Here is an 18969-nt window from a genome sequence, read left to right on the forward strand (position 1 = left end):
TTGTCAGCCGGCCCCCAACAAACTTCCCAAAATACGTGGAGAAGAGGGGGGTGGCGGGCACCGGATTTGAAGTGATGAAAAAGGATGTGACATCCTCAGTGGGGAAGGAAGAGAGCGGGATGAGAGAGGAGGGAGGGAAGGGGGCAGGGAGAAGGAAAGTAGAAGAGACAATTGGGCAAGAAGCCTCTGGTGTCCAAGAACCGGAGCCGGGAGAGTCCGCGGCCTCCTTCCAAACCGCCGCGATGGAGTCCCCGCCCGATCAACCCATCGATTGACCGACCGATCCATTGGTGATATTTATTGAGCGCCGGCTGTGTGCAGAGCACTTGGGAGGGACCGACAGCGGGCAGACCCGCTCCTGGGCGACGGCCTCGCGGGTTCACATGTCCCTGCCCACCCGATCAGGTGACCATCGTCGCCCTGGCGCTCCAGGAGGGCTTTCCCCAGGGCGAGTCATAATGCTGAAAACCAGGTGGGGAGGGGCAGAGTGACACCGGTGCCAGAGAGAGCCCGAGGGGCTCCGCGGGGCAGAGCTGGTGGTTCAGGGACAGGAAGGGCTAGCATCCAGGAGGCCCGGCTTACTTGTCCTGAGCGGCTTGGCTGTCCTTACCTGGAAAGAAGGAAAAGAGAAGGTTTTACTCCGACTGTGGCGGGCCTGGCCACCTGAAGCCAGAGGCCGGCAACCCCGAGCCACACTGCAGCCCCTCCCCAGCCCCATCCATTTAATCATATTTATCGGGTGCTTCCTGTGTGCAGAGCACTGTACTAAGCGCTTGGGAGAGGACCACAGAACAATGAACAGATACATTCCCTGCCCACAGCGGGCTTACAGTCTAGAATCCCTAGAATCCCCCTTCGAGCCGCTGCATCTTTTGGAGTAGGAAACCCCGGATGGGCTTTTCGGTTTTCTCGGCCTCTATCTCAGTCCTCACACAGAAGGAGAGGGATGCAGCTCACGTTCTCCCCACTTTAAAGACTGCCAAATAGGCCCAGAGAGGTTAAGCAACTTGTGTGAGGTCACCCTGCAGGTCCAGGTCAGAGCTGAGACTAGAACCCAGGGCTCCCGCCTTCCAGCCCCGGGCCCTCCCTTCTAAGCCACCAAGGGTTAGAGTGAGAAGACAGAGAGGACAGAGATGGCACAAGGGGCAGGGTGGCTTAGTGGCTAGAGCCCGGGGCTGGGAGTCAGAAGGACCTGGGTTCTAATCCCGGCTCCGCCACCTGTCTGCTGTGTGACCCTGGGCAGTTCACTTCCCTTCTCTGGCCTCAGTTCCCTCACCTGGAAACAGGATGAAGACTGTGAGCCCTAGGTGGGGCAGGGACCGTGTCCAACCCCATTATCTTGTATCTACCCCAGCGCTTAGAATAGTGTGCCACATCAAGTGGACTCTCCCAAGCACCGGGTGAGCTGCTCTCTGGGGCCACCTGGACCGCAGCCAGGCTGTGTCTCGATCCTGGAGAGAGCCCGGGGCCCGTCGCTCACCCTTTGGGATGAACTTGAGTGAGCTGCTGAAGATTCAGAAGCGAGATTGGCCCCGCCTCGGTCCGTCGTTGAGGAACTCGTGCCCTAGGCCGTTGCCACACTTGCCACAGGACACCTGCAGGGACCGCAACAGGCCGCAGGTCGCCCGGGGCGGAGGAAACCCTGGCCCTGACCACCCCCGGCCACTCCCCCCAAGGCCCCGGCCCACCCCCATTTCCCCTCGCCGCCTCTGGCCACCCCCGGCCACCCCAAGCCCCGCACCTTGAAGGCATTGGGCCTCCCCGGCTCCTCGCGCTTGGCCACGCTGTCGGGGTGGATGGTCTCGGTGAACGCGGGCCACGGGGAAGAGTGTTCGTACTTGGAGCGGCTGGAGAAAAGCTCGTAGCCACACCGGGCACACACGTAAGTGCCTGGGGGGGGCAACAGGGCGGGAGCGGAGCCAACTTATTCCCACCTGGCCGGCGGGCACCCTCGCCCCCTGGCCGAGCAGGGGGAAGCCCGATCCTAGGGGCGGAGGCAGCCGTCCGACCTGAACGCCCCCCGCCTCCCCCATCTCAGGCTCAAACCAGACCTGATTCCAAGGAAGCAACGTGGCCCAGCAGAAAGAGGCCAGGTCCGGGAGGCAGAGGCCCTGGGTTCTCATTCCAGTTCCACCACTCATCTGCTGTGTGACCTGAGGCAAAACCCTTGGCTTCTCTCCAAGGCCTCAGATTTTTCACATGTATGAGGGGAAACCTGCTCTCCCTCCGTTTTAGGCGGTGACACAGGGATGGTCTGACCTAACTTTACTCAATCTACCCCAGGGATTAGCACAGTGTTGAGTTCACAGTGCTCTGCACACAGCACTCATCGGGCCTAGTGGATGGAGCATGGACCTGGGAGTCAGAAGGACCTGGGTTCCAATCCTGGCTCTGCCAGTCATCTGCGTGACCTTGGGCGAGTCACTTAACTTCTCTGGGCCTCAGTTATCTCATCTGTAAAATGGGGGTGAGGACTGTGAGCCCCATGGGGTACATGGATTGGGGTCAACCTCATTACCTTAAATCTATCCCAGTGCTCAATACAGTGCTTGGCACATAATAAGCGCTTAACATATACCATAAAAAAATACTGCGGGTTATCGGATGCCACAATTATTCATCCCCGTCAGGGCTGAAAAATCCCAAAATGGTGACGGTTCTATTCCCTCCCAGTTTCCATCCCCCACCCCCATCGTGATACTCACCCCGGCCTTCGCAGTGAACAGTTGGTATTTGTGAGGGGGAGTTCACCAAGATCTCTAGACATCAGATTTATAACCCCACACCTTAATATGATCAAAGGTGGGCAAGCCCTGTTCTGAACACTGTAAATTCCTTCAGGGTCAGAACTGTCACAATCCAAGCAGGAGGGAGAACAAGGATTTCGCAAGTGAGGGAACTGAGGCCCAGAGAAGTGAAGTGATTTGCCCACAGCAGATAAGTGACAGAGCCAGGATTAGAACCCTGGTCCTCTAACTCCCAGCCTGTGCTCTTTCCTCTAAGCCACGCTGCTGGTCTATTGGTTAAACGCAATGAGCGAAGCACTGGGGAAGCACAGCGGAGGCACCAGACACGTTCCCTTTCCACCAAGAGTTTCCGCTGGAATGCTGGGGGGAGAAGGGATGATAGAGAAGAATCCTGATATGGAAAAATCCATCCCTGGGCCGGGCACCGTTCCATCCCAGCAGCAGCGGATCCAAGGGCAGTGCTCGGGCTTGACGACCGGGCCAGGAAGATTGGACTTGATCAGAACTTCTGGGCCTGTTCTTCACAAAACTTAATGGGCAGGCTTCCACCGGGACGCAAAGAAAGCTGCGTACACACACGCGCTTAGTACGTTAAAGGATTTAAACGGGGACAGTCCGTGACCGTTTCAGGCGCGGGGGGATCGGTGTGAGACCAAGTCCGGGGCGAGGGGGGCTTGGGGGCGGGAAGGGAGCCAGTGAAGAGCAAAGGTCTGTGGAAAATCATAGGATGAACATGACTGCTGAAGGAATCGGGGTGAGGGGGAGGACAGTGAGGCAGGAAGCACTGACCAGTCTAACCCCAGTACTTAGCACATAGTAAACAATTAACAAAGACCACTGTTTGAACAGAGCTGTTCCCAGGAGGGACGACTGGAGAAAAGAAGGGAGGGAGAAGACCGTACAACAGCCAGGATGGGACAAGTTTTAAGAAGCAGCATGGCCTAGTGGATAGAGCTGGAAGCCAGAAGAACCTGGGTTCTAATCCTGGCTTCTCCTCCTATCTGCTGTGTGACTTTGGGCAAGTTACTACACTTGTCTGGGCCTCAGTTACCTCATCTGTAAAATGGAGATTAAGACCGTGAGCCCCATATGGGTCAGGGAATGTGTCCAATTTGATTATCTTGTATCTATCCCAGTGCTTAGTACAGATCCTGACACGTAATCAGTGCTTTAAGAATTGCCATGAAAAAAAAGTTTCTCCCACTCCCAGTACCCCTGGCCATGAATGTAATACTAATAATAATTGTGGTATTTATTAAGCTTCTACTGTGCACCAAGCACTGGATAATCCAATTAGACCCAATCCCTGTCCCATATGGGGCTGACCTGATTAACTTTATCTACCCAAGTATCTATCATCTAATAATAAGTAATAAGTGCTCAAAAAATACACAAGAACCACCTTCCAAGAGGGAGGGAGAGCAATGATCTGATGGCTTTGGTACCGCTGAGGAGACCAAGGCCGGGAAGGAGCATGGCTCAGTGGCAAGAGCACGGGGCTTGGGAGTCAGAGGTCATGGGATCTAATTCTGACTCTGCCACTTGTCTGCTGTGTGACTGCGGGACAGTCCCTTCACTTCTCTGGGCCTCAGTGACTTCATCTATAAAATGGGGATTGAGACTGTGAGCCCCACACGGGACAGGGACTAGGTCCAACCCGATGACCTTGTATGTACCCCAGCGCTTAGAACCGTGCCTGATGCATAGTAAGTGCTTAACAAACACCATTATTATTAAGCTCTGGAAAGACTTGTCCAAGGTGGCCCAGCAGGCCGGGGCAGGGGGAGTATTTGCACGGGGGGGTCTTGGGATAGGCCCCCTTCCTGGATGGAGGGAACTAGCCAAAGTCCTGCCAGCAAAGGGAAGCAACAGGGCCAGGCTGGGATCCGGCTGGCCGGGGGGGTTCGGTGACCAAAGCCCACGAGCAGGAGGCAGCCCCCCCCCCCAAGATGGGGCATCCAGAGGGAGGGACCCCCTGCCTTGCCCTGCCAGGCCTGGTCCCAGGACCCCCAGCTCCGGCTCAGCAACCTCCCTTGTTGGGGGGCAGTGCTCCCCTGCTCCCAGAGACCTTAGGGACCCCCTTCTCCCTGTCCCCTAATGGAGCCCTCTTGCCCCCAGCCCCCTCCCATCTCCCTACTCGGGCCCCCTCCTCCTTCCCCCCTCCCATATTCTCCTTCCTCCTTCCCCCCTCCCACCTCCCCCCTCCTCTTTCCCTCCCCCTCTTTCCCCCCATCTCTTCCCCTCCTTCCCCCCTCCCATCTCCCCCCCTCTTCCCCCCCTCCCATCTCCCCCCCCTTCCCCCCTCCCATCTTCCTTCCCTTTCCCCCCTCCCATCTCCCCCCTCCTCTTTCCCCCCTCCCATCTCCCCCTCCTCTTTCCCCCCTCCCATCTCCCCCTCCTCTTTCCCCCTCCCATCTCCCCCTCCTCTTTCCCCCTCCCATCTCCCCCCCTCCCATCTCCCCCCTCCTCTTTGCCCCCTCCCATCTCCCCCCTCCTCTTTGCCCCCTCCCATCTCCCCCCTCCTCTTTGCCCCCTCCCATCTCCCCCCTCCTCTTTGCCCCCTCCCATCTCCCTACCTGGACCCCCTTCTCTTTCCCCCCCCCCCGACCTCTTTCCCCCACTCCCCTTTCCCTACCGGGACCAGGCCTCCTCCAGGAAGCCTTCCCACACTGAACCCTCCCCTCCCCCTCCCCCTCCCCCCCCTCCGCCCTCTGCTCTTCCCCCTTCCCAAGCACTGTGCACATTTCTATTTAATTTTCCCGATGAGGCGTCTACAGCAACGATCCTATTTAACGTGAGGGTACGGACGCCAGACCGCCGTTGAGACCGCGGGCGCGTGGCTGGGCAGGGAGGACTAACGTTGGTATTTGCTAAAGGCTTCCTGGGTGCGGAGCACTGTTGTAAGCGCTGCCCTTAGCTGTTGCCCCATTGCCCATCCCAAGCCCTCGGTCCAGGGCTCTGCACACAGTCAGCGCCCACTAAATGCGGTTGAATGAACGAATGCCCCCTTTTTCCTGCCCCCCCCGCCCACCCCCGGGTCCCCCGGACCTGTCTTGAAGTGGCTGTGGAAGACCTCGCCGCCCAAGAAGCTGCAGAAGGCCATGGCGGCGACACCGGGACCGGCCGCGCGCCCCACTGATGCAGGCCACGCCCCCGTCTCGTGACCACGCCCACGCACCGCCCCTGGCCACGCCCCCTCGGCGGTTGGTCGCGCGCCGTCCCTCCGGCCACGCCCCCTTCCCCGGCGGCGCCGCGCCCTTGCCCACCGCTAGGCGGCGCTGGGGGGGGGGGCACCGCCCCAGCTCTGCGGGCCCCGCCGGCGCCGCGCCCCTGATCACCGCTAGGCGGCGCTGGGGGACAACACCCCAGGTCGGGTCCCGCCACCGCCCCAACACGTGGCCGCTTGGGCGAGGTCGGGGGCAAGGCCGGGATAATAGTGTTGCTATTTGTTAAGCGCTTGCTATGTGCCGAGCACTGTTCTAAGCGCTGGGGGAGATATAAGGTCATCGGGTTATCCCACGTGAGGCTCACAGTCTTAATCCCCATTTTACAGATGAGGTCACTGAGGCACGGAGAAGCAGCGTGGCTCAGTGGAAAGAGCTTGGGAGTCAGAGGTCATGGGTTCGAATTCCGACTTTGCCACTTGTCAGCTGTGTGACTGTGGGCAAATCACTTCACTTCTCTGTACCTCAGTGACCTCATCTGTAAAATGGGGATTAACTGTGAGCCTCACGGGGGACAACCTGAAAGAGCCTGTATCTACCCCAGCGCTTAGAACAGTGCTCTGCACATAGTAAGCACTTAACAAATACCAACATTATTATTATTAAGTGACTTGCCCAAAGTCACACAGCTGACAAGCGGCGTCACGGCCGGGGTCAAGGCCGAGGTCACGGCCGGGGTCACGGCCTTAATGATTAGAGCCCGGGCCTGGGAGTCAGGACGATCAGGAATGTAATTCCCACTCCGCCACTTCTCTGCTGTCTGACCTGGGGTAAGTCGCTTCACTTCTCCGTACCTCAGTTCCCTCATCTGTCAAATGGGGATGATGACTGTGAGTGCTTAGAATAGCGGTTGGCACACAGTAAGCACTTAAGTACCAGAATTATTATTATTGTTGTTACCTCTGGGCCCCTGGCCCCTCACCTCGGCAGATATTCAGGGACCTGCCTGTCATTATGGTTATTATTATTGTTGTTGTTGTTGTTAAGCATTTACTATGGGTCAAGCACGTTCATTCATTCATTCAATAGTATTTATTGAGCGCTTGCTATGTGCAGAGCACTGTACTAAGCACTTGGTATGTACAATTCGGCAACAGATAGAGACAGTCCCTGCCCATTGATGGGCTTACAGTCTAATCGGGGGAGACAGACAAAAACAGTACCAATAAATAGAATGAAGGGGATGTACATCTCATTAACAAAATAAATAGGGTAATAAATAATATATTCATTCATTCAATAGTATTTATTGAGCGCTTACTATGTGCAGAGCACTGTACTAAGCGCTTGGGATGAACAGGTCGGCAATGTATACAGATGAGCAGAGTGCTGAGGGGAGGGGAAGGGAGAGGGGAAGGAGCAGAAGGAAAGGGGGGAAAGGGGACTTAGCTGAGGGGAGGACTTCTCACTCTGGGCTTCAAGGCTGTCCATCCCCTTGCCCCCTCCTACCTCTCCTCCCTTCTCTCTTTCTCCTGCCCACCCCACACGGTCCGCTCCTCTGCCGCCCACCTCCTCACCAATTCCGCCGTCGACCCCTGGCCCACGTCCTCCCGCTGTCCTGGAACGCCCTCCCTCCTCACCTCCGCCAAACTAACTCTCTTCCCCTCTTCAAAGCCCTACTGAGAGCTCACCTCCTCCAAGAGGCCTTCCCAACCTGAGCTTCCCTTTTTCCCTCTGCTCCCTCTCTGCTCCCCCTCTGCTCCCTCCCCCTTCTAAGCACTGCGGTAGATACAAGATAATCATATTAGACAGTCCCTGTCCCATCTGGGGCTCACAACCTAACTAGGAGGGAGAAAAAGCTTTGAATCCCCATATTACAGTCGAGGAAACAGAGGCATAAAAACTCAATCAGTTGTATTTATTGAGCTCTTACTGTGTACAGACCACTGTATTAAGCACTAGGGAGAGTAGAATAGAACAATAAACACATTCCCTGCCCACAACGAGGTTTCAGGGAGTAACTTCCTGAAGGGCAGGTTCCGATTCCACGTCGCATCTGTGAGGGGCCTGGCCTGCCCTGCCAAGTGCTGTTGTTGTCCTTGCGGGCCCAGCCAAGGACCCAATGCCCACCCCGTGCCCATCCAGCTGCAAGCAGATGGCTCTTTTCACCCCTGCAGCTTGACCTCATCTTGCGACTTTCCTTCTAGAACCCAGCCCGCACACATCACTCTTCTAATGCCAACCTTCTCACTGTACCTCCATCTCATCTATCTCGCCGTCGACCCCTCGCCCACCTCCTGTCTTTGGCCTGCCACGCTCTCCCTCCTCAAATCCGACAGATGATTACTCTCCCCGCCTTCAAAGCCTTATCGAAGACCCATCTCCTCCAAGCGGCCTTCCCAGACCAAGCCCCACTTTTCCTCTTCTCCCACTCCCTTCTGCATCGCCCTGACTGGCTCCTTTTGTTCTTCCTCCCTCCCGGCCCCCTGGCACTTATGTCCATATCTGTCATTTATTTATTTGTATTGGCATCTGTCTTCCCGCTGTAGACTGTAAGCTCGCTGTGGCAGGGAATGTGTCTGTTTATTGTTGTATTGTACTCTCCCAAGCACTTAGTAGTGTTCTGCGCACACAGTAAATGCTCCATAAATACGATTCACTGAATGAATGAATGACTGGTCATCAACCCCTCCGCCCTCCTCCAGGCAGGCCCACCCCCCTCGATGCCCCCTCCCAGACCAGGCCTCGGACAGGACCTCCCCCATTGCCCCCAGCCCTGGCTCAGGGTTGATAAAGAAAAGAACTTTCTTTTACTGGGGGCTTGACCCCTTTCCCAGCTCCAGCTCTAGGGCTCCCCGGGGGTCTCCGCCTTCTCCTTCTCAAGATGCTTCTTCTGGGGACCCTGAAGTGGAAGAGAAGACTAGTTAGTAATAACAAGAATCATGGTACTTGTTAAGCACTTACTATTTGCCAAGGACAGTTCTAAGCACTGGAGTAGATACAGGATAATCAGGTTGGACACAATCCCTGTCCCACACGGGGCTCACAGTCTTGTTTCCCATTTTACAGATGAGGAAACGGAGGCCAGGAGAAGAGAAGTGACTTGCCCAAGGTCGCCCCGCAGACAAGTGGTGGAGCCGGGATTAGAACCCAGGTCCTGGTTTAGTGGAAAGAGTCGGGGCTTGAGAGTCAGAGGTTGTGGGTTCTAATCCCGGCCCCACAGCATCTGTGTGACTTTGGGCAAGTCACTTTACTTCTCTGTGCCTCAGTTCCCTCATCTGTAAAATGGGATCAAGACTGTGAGCACCACTTGGGACAACCTGATAACCTTGTATCTCCCCCAGGGCTTAGAACAATGCTTGGCATATAGTAAGCTCTTAAATACCATTATTATTATCATTCTGACTCCAAGGGCTAGGCTGTATCCACCAAGCCACGCTGCTTCGGGTCTTACAGCCAAGCGGATGCTGGTCTGGGGTAAACCAGCCCAGGGGAGGATGCTGGTGGAGAGGAGTTGGGGCCGAGGGGACTGGGGGGCGGAGGGGGGCTCACCATGAAGGCCCGCTTCTCCTGGGCCGTCTGGAAGCATCCATGGCCGAACTTAGAGGTGGTGTCGATCAATTTCAGCTCGATGTCTTCCAGGCTCCTCCGGCTGCGGTGGACCAGGAGGGACTGGAGGGATGGGGCAGAGGCGTGGCGGGAGGCCAGGTGGTCATCACAGCTGACCGGGACGCCCAAAGGAGCAGAAGGGGGTCGTGGGGGAGAGGCCGTGGGGGTCGGTACCCCCAGCTCCGGCTCCGCCGGGCCCAGCCTGTCATTGCTTGGGGACCGGAGTTTAAAACTGAGGGGGGGATCCCCTTCTGGCCTTGGAGTCCCGCCTCCAGCGGGACAGCCCACCCCACTCCCAGCCCCACAGCACTTAAATCCATGTCTATAAATTATTTATTTCTACTCACGTCTGTCTCCCGCTCGAGACTGTAAACTCCTTGTGGGCAGGGAATGTTTCTATTATATTGTTCTACTGAACTCTCCCAAGCACTTAGTACAGTGGTGGGCACACAGTAAGCGCTCAATAAATACAATAGATTAACTCCACCCCCCCCATGCACTCAGTGATGTTTATTAAGCTTTTACCGTGTGCGGAGCACTGTGATAAGCCCTTGGCAGAGTACAACAGTAAACAGACACATTCCCCGCCCTCAACAAGCTGAGGGTCTAGAGGGGAAGACAGATCCTGCCAAGTTGGTCTGGCAGCTGGGAGCTGGCGGGGGGGGGGACATCAGCCCCATCCCAACCTCCCACTCTCGACCCCCTTGTGACCTCTGACCTTCCGGAGCGTGATGACGCGCTTCTTGGTGCCCGCGATGCAGCCCTTGAGCATCACGAAGTCGTTGTTGACTTCTCCGTAGTGAGGAAATCCGCCCTGCCGATGGAAAGGGTGTCTGGGGGGCTGGAGCGTCTGACCCCTCACCACTCTGCCTCGCCCCCAGGGGAGGAGGCTTCGTGGGCCCTGCAGCGGACCCCCCCAGCCTGGGCCCGACCACCTGCAGGCCTCCCCTTCAACCCCCGCCAGGTGTCCTAGGACCACAGGGAGGACCATCAAGGGCATTCGGTACTGGACACCTCTGAAGTGCTTATTACGGTGTTCTAAAGACTGACTGACTGAAAATAAGATTCTACATGGAAGCTCCCAGAACCTATAGAACTATGGAACCTATGTGGAACCAACATGGCATAGTGGATAGAGCATGGGTTTGGGAGTCAGAAGGTCATGGGTTCTAATCCCAGCTCTGCCACTTGTCTGCTGTGTGACCTTGGGCAAGTCTCTGGACCTCAGTGACCAGCTATAAAATGGGGATTGAGACCGTGAGCCCCACATGGGACAGGGACCGTGGAACCCCAATTGCTTGTATCAGCACCTGGCACATAGTAAGCCCTTAACATTATTATCACATCCCCAGGGGTGACCCCTGACTCCATGGTGGAGGGAGGGGAGGAGTTGGAGAGAAAAAGTCCGGACATGGACGCGGCCCAGGCTTCAGTGCCACTGCCAGTCGGCGTGGCTGGACACCGGGTGGTCCCGGCGGGAAGGACTTGGGTGGGGGGGAGCGCACCACGTACCAGGGGAGTGATGGACTTGTTGGTGATGTCGTAGTTGGTGGAGGCGTTGTTTCTCACCACCTGGCCATCTTCCACATGGATCCCACGACCCAGGCGGTAAATCTGGGCAGGAAAGCGAGAGGATGGACAGTTCGGACACCCAGCTGGGACCGCCACACCCCCCCCCCCACCTCCTCCTACTAGCAGGGAGCCAAAATGCCCCTGGAATCCAGCCCGGCACCTGAATCGACCCCAAAGGGCGGGGGTTGTGGACGGGGCCACAGGGTGATGGATGGAGGACCGGCCCCCCTAGGGGAAGCAGCAGCAGGGCGAAAGGGCAACTGGCCACCCCCCTTCCACCCCCGTCCCAGATGCAGGCTGTCCACCCCAGCCCCCAGAAAGGCTCCCCGAGTCGGAACGTGTCTGTTATATTGTTGTATTGGACTCTCCCAAGAGCTGAGTACAATGCTCTGCACACAGTAAGCGCTCAGTAATAAATAATAATAATGATGGTATTTGTTAAGTGCTTACTATCTGCCAAGCACTTTTCTAGGCACTGGGGTAGATAGAAGGTAAAGAGGTTGTCCCACCTAGGGCTCACAGTCTTAATCCCCATTTTCCAGATGAGAGAACTGAGAAGTGAAGTGACTTGCCCAAGGTCACACAGCAGACAAGTGGCAGCACCGGGATTAGGACCCATGACTGACTGACCTGATTCACAGAGACCCTTCCCCCGCCTCCTCCATCCGAGTCGAGACCCCCGAGGGGGCCGGGTTCAGTATGAGGGACCTACACTCCTGGATGCCCAGCGCTCTCCCCTCTGACCCTGCCCCAACCGGGACCCGGAGGGGCCGAGGGGTCCCTGGGTAGTGGTGTGGGGGGAGCAGGGGGCGAGGCGTGGCACCTTCTTGTTGATCTCGGTGCGGTGGTGGTAGCCCTTCTGCCCGGCGCGGGCGATGGAGTAGCCCACACGGGCAGGGTGCCAGGCCCCGATGCAGGCCACCTTGCGCAGGCCCTTGTGGGTTTTCCGAGGGAGCTTCTTGGCATGCCAGCGGCTGGTGACCCCTGGGGGTGGGGAGGGGGACAGATGGCCTGGGGGTGTCTCCTCCTCCTCCCCGTCCCCTCCCCTTCCAGAGGGGCTGCCCCTCTTCGGCCCCGCCCCGCCCCTGCCCTGTCCCCTTGCCCGCCGGCCGCCCCACGGACCTTTCATGCCCCGGCCCTTGGTGACGGCGATGACATCGACCATCTCGTTCTGGCTGAAAACTGCCTGCACGGGCACGGCCTTCTCCAGGTGCCCGCGCGCCCAGTCCACTTTGTCCGACACTGACCCGCCGTTCAGCTGGACCTCCATCACGTCGGCCTTCTTCTGCCTGAAGGCCAGCAGTTTCATCTGCCCGGGACGGATGGACGGAGGGATGGGCGGAGGGACAGAGGGACAGGCCCAGGATTGGGCGGCTGGGGGGGCCGCAGCAGCTGCAGCCTTGGCCTCCGTCCCCTCGGGGTCGAGACTGTGGGCTCCTATTCTATACAGTCTGGCCCTCTAGACCCTAAGCTTGTTGTGGACAGAGATTGTGTCTACTGTATTGTTCTGTTGTCCACTCCCAAGCGCCTAGTACAGTGCTCTGCACACAGTAAGCATTCAAAAAATACCATTGACTGACTGAGGGGAAAACCAAGGCTCGTACTAGAATGGCCCCGTCCGCCCCGACCCCCGATGTGTCTCCATCCCCTGGCCTGGCTCTGTCTGCCCCACCGCAGAGATGAAGGCCGGTGGTCAGCCCCTTTAGGACCATCCTGCACTGAGTGAGGCCGGCCTAGGTCATCCGGTCCAATCCTCTGCCTGCCTCCCCCGGCGCCCCCTTCCCCCATTCCCACCTCAGAAGAAGGACGCGTCCAGCCGGACCCCCTCCTTAAAGATCTCTGGGACTGGACACGCTGGGGGTGGTCAAGAAAGTTCTCCTTTGAATCTGGCCTCGATCCCTCACACCGCACCATCCTGCCAGCCGATTCCATCTCATTCCCGACTCGGTGGGGGAGGTGGTTCCGGAAAAGAGAGGGCCCGGCCTTGGCCACTAGCCCCAGGGAGACTCAGCCCCCGGGGCTGGAGCGGGAAGATGGCAGCGGGGGTCCTCACCTGGGTGTGGACGATGACGCGGATGATTTTGCAGTATTTCTTCATCGAGGCGAAGTCCTTCTCCAGCCGCTTCTTCCCGTCGGCATCTTGCCACTTCTTGCAGTACTTGGTGAAGGCTTTCTTCTTGCTCTTGTGCCTGGAACAGACCAAGGGGCTGGCAGCCTCTTCCACCCCTCACCCACACCTAGGGCGGCCACTGGTCCGGGTAGAGTCAATGGCCGGGGAGGGGAGGCTGGTCCATCCAGCGCCCGGTCTCCTTCTGCCTCAGTTTCCATTACCGAGTCCCACGACTCTAAAGCGTTGCCCATGCTCATGAGGACCCAGGAGGGGGGCACAAGGAGTCTGGGGTGGCAGGGGCCGGAGTCCTCGGTGGGCATGTTCTGGGTCTGGGCACAGTTAGGCTGATTCTCAATGTGGCGGTCTTATGACAATGCCACGTGGTGTACGTGGCAGCGTGTGTGTCTCAGCATCTGACCGCATTCTCCCGGAGGGGAGAAGGAATGGGGAGGGGACCCCATCTGGGCCTGCACTGGCCGAAAATTTGGGGCTCCAGAGCGGTGCCTCTGCCTAGTCTGACAGCAGAGGAGATGGGTGGCGGAGTCTTCCAAACCCCCTCCCTCTGCCCACCCTTTTTTATGGTGTTTGTTAAGCACTTATGTGCCAGGCACTGTACTAAGCGCTGGGGTAGATACAAGCTAATCAGGTTGGATACAGTCGCTAATCAGGTTGGACACAGTCCCTGTTCCCTGTAGGGCTCATAGTCTTAATCCCTATTTTGTCCATGAGGGAATTGAAGCACAGAAGTTAAGTGACTTGTCTAAGGTCACATAGCAGAAAAGTTGGGGAGGCAGGATTAGAACCCAGGTTCTCTGACTTCAAGGCTTGGACTTTTTCCACTAGGCTCCCCTGTGCCTTCTCTTCCCTTTCTCCCTTTTCCAGTTCCTAGCCCCTTCTAGGCCCCTCCCCCTTCTTTCCTCTTCTCCCTCTCTGCCCTCCTCTTCCCTCTCCTTTTTTTACAGCACTCATTAAGTGCTGTTTACTATAATTATCATATTGATTAAGCATTTACTATGTGCCAGGCACTCTTCTAAATGCTGGAATAGATGCAAGGTAATCGAGTTGGACAGTCCCTGTCCCATGTTGGGCTTCCAGTCTTAATCCCCATTTTACGAATGAGGGAAGTCGGTCCAGAGAGGTGAAGTGATTTGCCCCAAGTCACACAGCTGACAGGTGTGACAGGTGGAGGAGTCGGGATTAGAACCCAGGTTCTTCTGACTCCCAGGCCCGGGCCCTATCCGTTAGGCCATGTGTTTCTCTCCTCTGCGCCCTCTCTCCCTCTCCGCACCCCCGACAGTTGGTCCGCCCCCCCCCCCCCCCCCCCGACGGCCTTGAACGCCACCCCAGGCGGTGACCTCACCAGTTCTTGTAGAAGCGACGCCTGCACTCGTCACTCAGGTGCTCGGCAAAGATGGTCTTGAAGTTGCGCAGGCCTCGGGGGGTGTCCACGTAGCCCACCACCCCGACCACCACCATGGGGGGCGTCTCCACTATGGTCACCGCTTCCACCTCCTCCCTCTTGGACACCTCTGGAAGACAGAAGGGTTGGGGCGGCTGTGGTGGGAGCCGTCGTCACCATCCGTTGCCGGAAAAACCCACCTGCCCACCGGGGGAGGGAGGGCCCGGGGCCAAGTTCCTGAGGTGGGGGTTTGGGAAGGTGGGTGGGGGTCCGCTCTGGAGGCTTAAGAGGAAAGGATGGAAGCTTGAGAGCTATTCTCTAGACTGCAAGCTTGTTGCGGTTAGGGCATCTGTCTTTTTATTGTTCTGTTGTACTCTCCCAAGTGCTTAGTACAGTGCTCTGCACACAGTAAGCACCCCATAAATACGATTGAATTAATTAATTCGGCCTAGAGGCAGGGGGATGGACTAGTTGACCCCTGAAGGACCAGCCTTGGCCTCAGGACCTTGTCCCACCTAAGATGGCTCAAGGCAACCCCTCCCCAGTGTGTACACCGCCCCGCCCCTGCCCCCAGACTCCCAGAACAGTCACTTTCATTCCTTCATTTGTTCATTCAATTGTATTTATCGAGTGCTTACTGTGTATTAAGCACTTGGGAGAGTGCATTACAACAATAAACAGACACATTCCTACCCACAGTGAACTTACAGTCCAGAGGGGGAGAATGACATGAATAGAAATAAAAAATGACGTTTATGGGCATAGGTGCTGAGGGGCTGGAAGGTGGGGATGAATAAAGGGAGCAAGTCAGGGGGATGCAGAAGGGAGTGGGAGAAGAGGGGAGGAGGGCTTAGTCAGGGAAGGCCTCTTGGAGGAGATGGGCCTCGGTAGCCGTTTGGATGGAGAGGAAAGGGCGGATTCACTTACTGAGGCCGGGTCTGTGGACCTCCCGCAGCGTGTGGGTCATGCCGGCCTTGTAGCCCAGGAAGGCCGTGAGGTGCACGGGCTTCTTGGGGTCATCCTTGGGCCACGACTTCACCCGGCCCCGGTGCCGGCGGCTTCTCTTATGGGGCAGGAAGCCCAGGTGGCCGTGCCGGGGAGCTGAGAATTTGCGGTGTGACTACAGCAAGGACGGTGGCGGGGAAAGGGGCAGCCGGGGAGGGGGCGGGTAGTCAGGGGGAGCAGGGGGAACAGAGAGAGGGAAGAGGGTTGGGGAAGGCAGAGGGACAAGATCGGACCCCCAGCTTTTGGGCCCAGCATCCTGGAGGAAGTCAGGAGCCCCAGCAGGGGTCCGAGAGCCCCCCTCTTCTCTGGGAAGGGGCTGGAGGGGTCTTGGGGAGACCAGGTAGGTGTCCTAGAAGCCCAGGAGCTCAGAGGTTCTGCTGAGAAAGGCAGGCTGAGCTGGGGTGGGAAAGGCAGGGGTCACCAGTCGATCAGTCTGTCATATTTATTGAGCGCCTACTGTGTTCAGAGCACTGTATTAAGCACTTGGGAGAGTCCAATATAACGGACACATGTCCTGCCCACAGCAAGTTTCCAGCCACCCATCTCCCTCCCTGTCCTGTGGGAGTGAGGCCCAGTGGTAACTGTAGGATTTGTTAAGCTCTTATTAAGTGCCAGGCACCGTACTGACCACTGTGGGGGCATGTGAAGAAACGGGGTCGGACATAGTCCCCGCCCCACATGGGGCTCACAGTCTTGATCCCCCATTTTACAGATGAGGTCACTGAGGCCCAGAGCAGAGAGGCGAGGGAACGATAGGTGAGCTCTCCCGTCTGCTCTGTGTTGTTTGCAGTGCGTCAGGGCAGGTGGGCGGTCAGTGGGCTGGTCAGTCAGCCTACTTTCAGGGTTGCCTGTCCTCCCGTCCTGACCGTGAGGGGTGGAATAGGCCTAGGGCCGGGCTTCAGCCTGGCCGCAGACCCCAACCGCTCAGGGAAAAGCAGCATGGCCTAGTAGAGAAGCAGCGTGGCTCAGTGGAAAGAGCATGGGCTTTGGAGTCAGGGCTCATGAGTTTGAATCCCAGCTCTGCCACTTGTCGGCTGTGTGACTGTGGGCAAGTCACTTAACTTCTCTGTGCCTCAGTTCCCTCATCTGTAAAATGGGGATTAAGACTGTGAGCCCCACGTGGGACAACCTGATTCCCCTATGTCTACCCCAGCGCTTAGAACAGTGCTCTGCACATAGTAATCGCTTAACAAATACCAACATTAGATGGAGCCCAGGCCTGGGAATCGGAAGGTCCTGGGTTCTAATCCCTGCTCTGCCACTTGTCTGCTGTGTGATCTCGGGCAGGCCACTTCACTTCTCTGGGCCTCAGTGACCTCATCTGGAAAAGGGGGATTAAGACTGGGAGCCCCAAGTGGGAAAGGGACTGCGTCCAACCTGAATGATTTGTATCTATGTATCCGCTCCAGTGCTTGGGTCAGTGTGCGGCCCATAGTAAGCACTTAAATGCCATGAAAAAGAAAAAATAAGCAACACCGGGTGTGACAGAGACGGCGGTGGTGGTGTTATTGCTATATTGGACTCTCCCAAGTGCTTTGTACAGGGTTCTGCACACAGTAAGCCCTTAGCAGATACCATTGGTTGATAAATTGATTGGTGACAATAACATTAACCATGATGCTGATAATGATCCACATCGTTATTGTGTTTGGGTCAGAATCCCCCCCTTCCTGCCTCCACCCAGACCCCTGGGGGGGCTTGTGCTCAGCCTCCTTGAGCTGCTTGGGAGGGGACGGGAGCGAAAGGGAGGGAAGCAAATAGCCCCCGGGGTTCTACTTCTGGCTCTGCCACTTGTCGGCTAAGTGACCCTGGGCAAGTCACTTCACTGGGCCTCGGTTCCCTCATCTGAAAAATGGAGATAAAGACGGTGAGCCCCATGGGGGACAGGGACTGTGTCCCACCTGATTAGCTTCTATCTACCTCAGTGCTTAGCACGGCGCCTGGCACAAAGTAAGTGCTTAGCGAATAGCATGAAAAAAAATAAAAAGGGAGCTTTAAGTTGGAGAATTCAGCCCTCTTCCAGGAATGAAGGCAACAACCGAAGTGAAACGAGGCTTTAGTCTTTATAGACCCCCTGGCTCTCCTCATCCACCATTCCCCACACCACCCACCTATGCTCACATGCAAACACACGTGTAGAAGCACACATTCACACTCAGGTGTATGTACACACACACACACACACACACACACACGCGCGATTTGAGACAAAGCCAAAAACAAACTTGAAAGTCCTCTACCCCCATCACACTGGAGTCTGTCCCGGACCAGCCGCATTTAGGGTGTTTATTGAGGACACTTGCGCTGACTGTATGCTTGTCGGGGGTGGGGGATGTGTGTGTTAGATTGTACTCTCCTCAACGTTAGTCCAGTGTTCTGCACACGGTGAAGTGCTCAGTAAATACCACTGACAGACTGACAGATTGGGAGAGGTCAAAGGAAGTGGCAGACATGTTCTCTGTCCACAGGGAGCTTCCACTACAGAGCGGGCGGTGGAGTAGACGGTCAGGTCCAGACCCTCGGTTAGCTCTGCGGGAGAAGTCGAGCCGCCCCCCCCCCCCCCCCAACACACGCATACTGGACACTCTGTGGCAGTCTGTCCCCCCCACCCTGGGCTAGGGGGTTCTGGACTGAGGGACCACCCCCCTCAAATCCTCTCAGCCCGAGGCAACCCACAAAACGCCCTCCCCGCCTACAGCCTCAGCCTGACCCCGCCGGATCCCCGGGCCCAGAATACAGACCATCAGGCCGGTTGGACTCCGCTGCCCGAGCGGCCGTTGGACGCTGACCCCGTCAGCCGCTGGCCTAACGGGTCTGATATCTAAAATGGGCGCTCCGCGGCCCCGGTCCAAGGCCCTGATTTAGCTCCTGGCTCCGTTCAGACCCGTATTCATTTCCACAGGGGGAATCCGGCCCGAGGCTCTGGACCGGGCAAGGTCCTGGGGGTGGGCATCGGTCTCGGCCAGCCCACGGCCCATAGCAATGTGAGACCTGTCTTCCATCCCACTTAGTAATTACAGTATTTATTAAGCGCTTACTATGTGCCAAGCACCTTTCTAAGAGCTGGGGTAGATATAAGTTCAGAGTCCCTGCCCCACATAGGGCTCAGTCTTAATCCCCATTTTATAGATAAGGGAACTGAGGTCCAGAGAAGTGGAGTTACTCACCCAAGGTCACACAGCAGGCATGTGGCAGAGCTGGGGTTAGAACCCAGGTCCTTGTGACTTCCATACCCTAACCACTAAGCTCTTACCCTAGGGCACGGACTAGGTCTGAGCTGGTTAACTCCTATCTACCCCAGCATTTAGAACAGTGCTGGACACATCATAAACACTTAATAGCATATTAACATTGGTACTCAGG

At 57.0% G+C, this 18969-nt stretch overlaps 2 protein-coding genes across 2 annotated transcripts; both read right to left on the bottom strand.

The window, feature by feature from the left end:
• Positions 1-283: 283 nt before the first annotated feature.
• MSRB1 (methionine sulfoxide reductase B1) lies at positions 284-5912 on the bottom strand. Its single transcript, XM_029048639.2, has 4 exons — positions 5796-5912; positions 1742-1890; positions 1481-1595; positions 284-610 (listed from the first exon to the last, which is right to left on the bottom strand). The coding sequence occupies exons 1-4, from the start codon at positions 5848-5850 to the stop codon at positions 579-581; spliced, it is 351 nt and encodes a 116-aa protein (XP_028904472.1). The 5' UTR covers positions 5851-5912; the 3' UTR covers positions 284-578.
• Positions 5913-8647: 2735 nt separating this feature from the next.
• On the bottom strand, positions 8648-18418 carry RPL3L (ribosomal protein L3 like). The gene is made up of 10 exons (XM_029049294.1): positions 18348-18418; positions 15529-15721; positions 14563-14731; positions 13146-13281; positions 12215-12401; positions 11916-12076; positions 11033-11134; positions 10239-10334; positions 9464-9583; positions 8648-8813 (listed from the first exon to the last, which is right to left on the bottom strand). Exons 1-10 carry the CDS (start codon positions 18348-18350, stop codon positions 8757-8759), a joined length of 1224 nt encoding a protein of 407 aa, XP_028905127.1. The 5' UTR covers positions 18351-18418; the 3' UTR covers positions 8648-8756.
• Positions 18419-18969: the final 551 nt, after the last annotated feature.

This window comes from Ornithorhynchus anatinus, chromosome 21 (genome assembly GCF_004115215.2).
Source record: "Ornithorhynchus anatinus isolate Pmale09 chromosome 21, mOrnAna1.pri.v4, whole genome shotgun sequence".
In the NCBI taxonomy this organism is placed as follows: Eukaryota; Metazoa; Chordata; class Mammalia; order Monotremata; family Ornithorhynchidae; genus Ornithorhynchus; species Ornithorhynchus anatinus.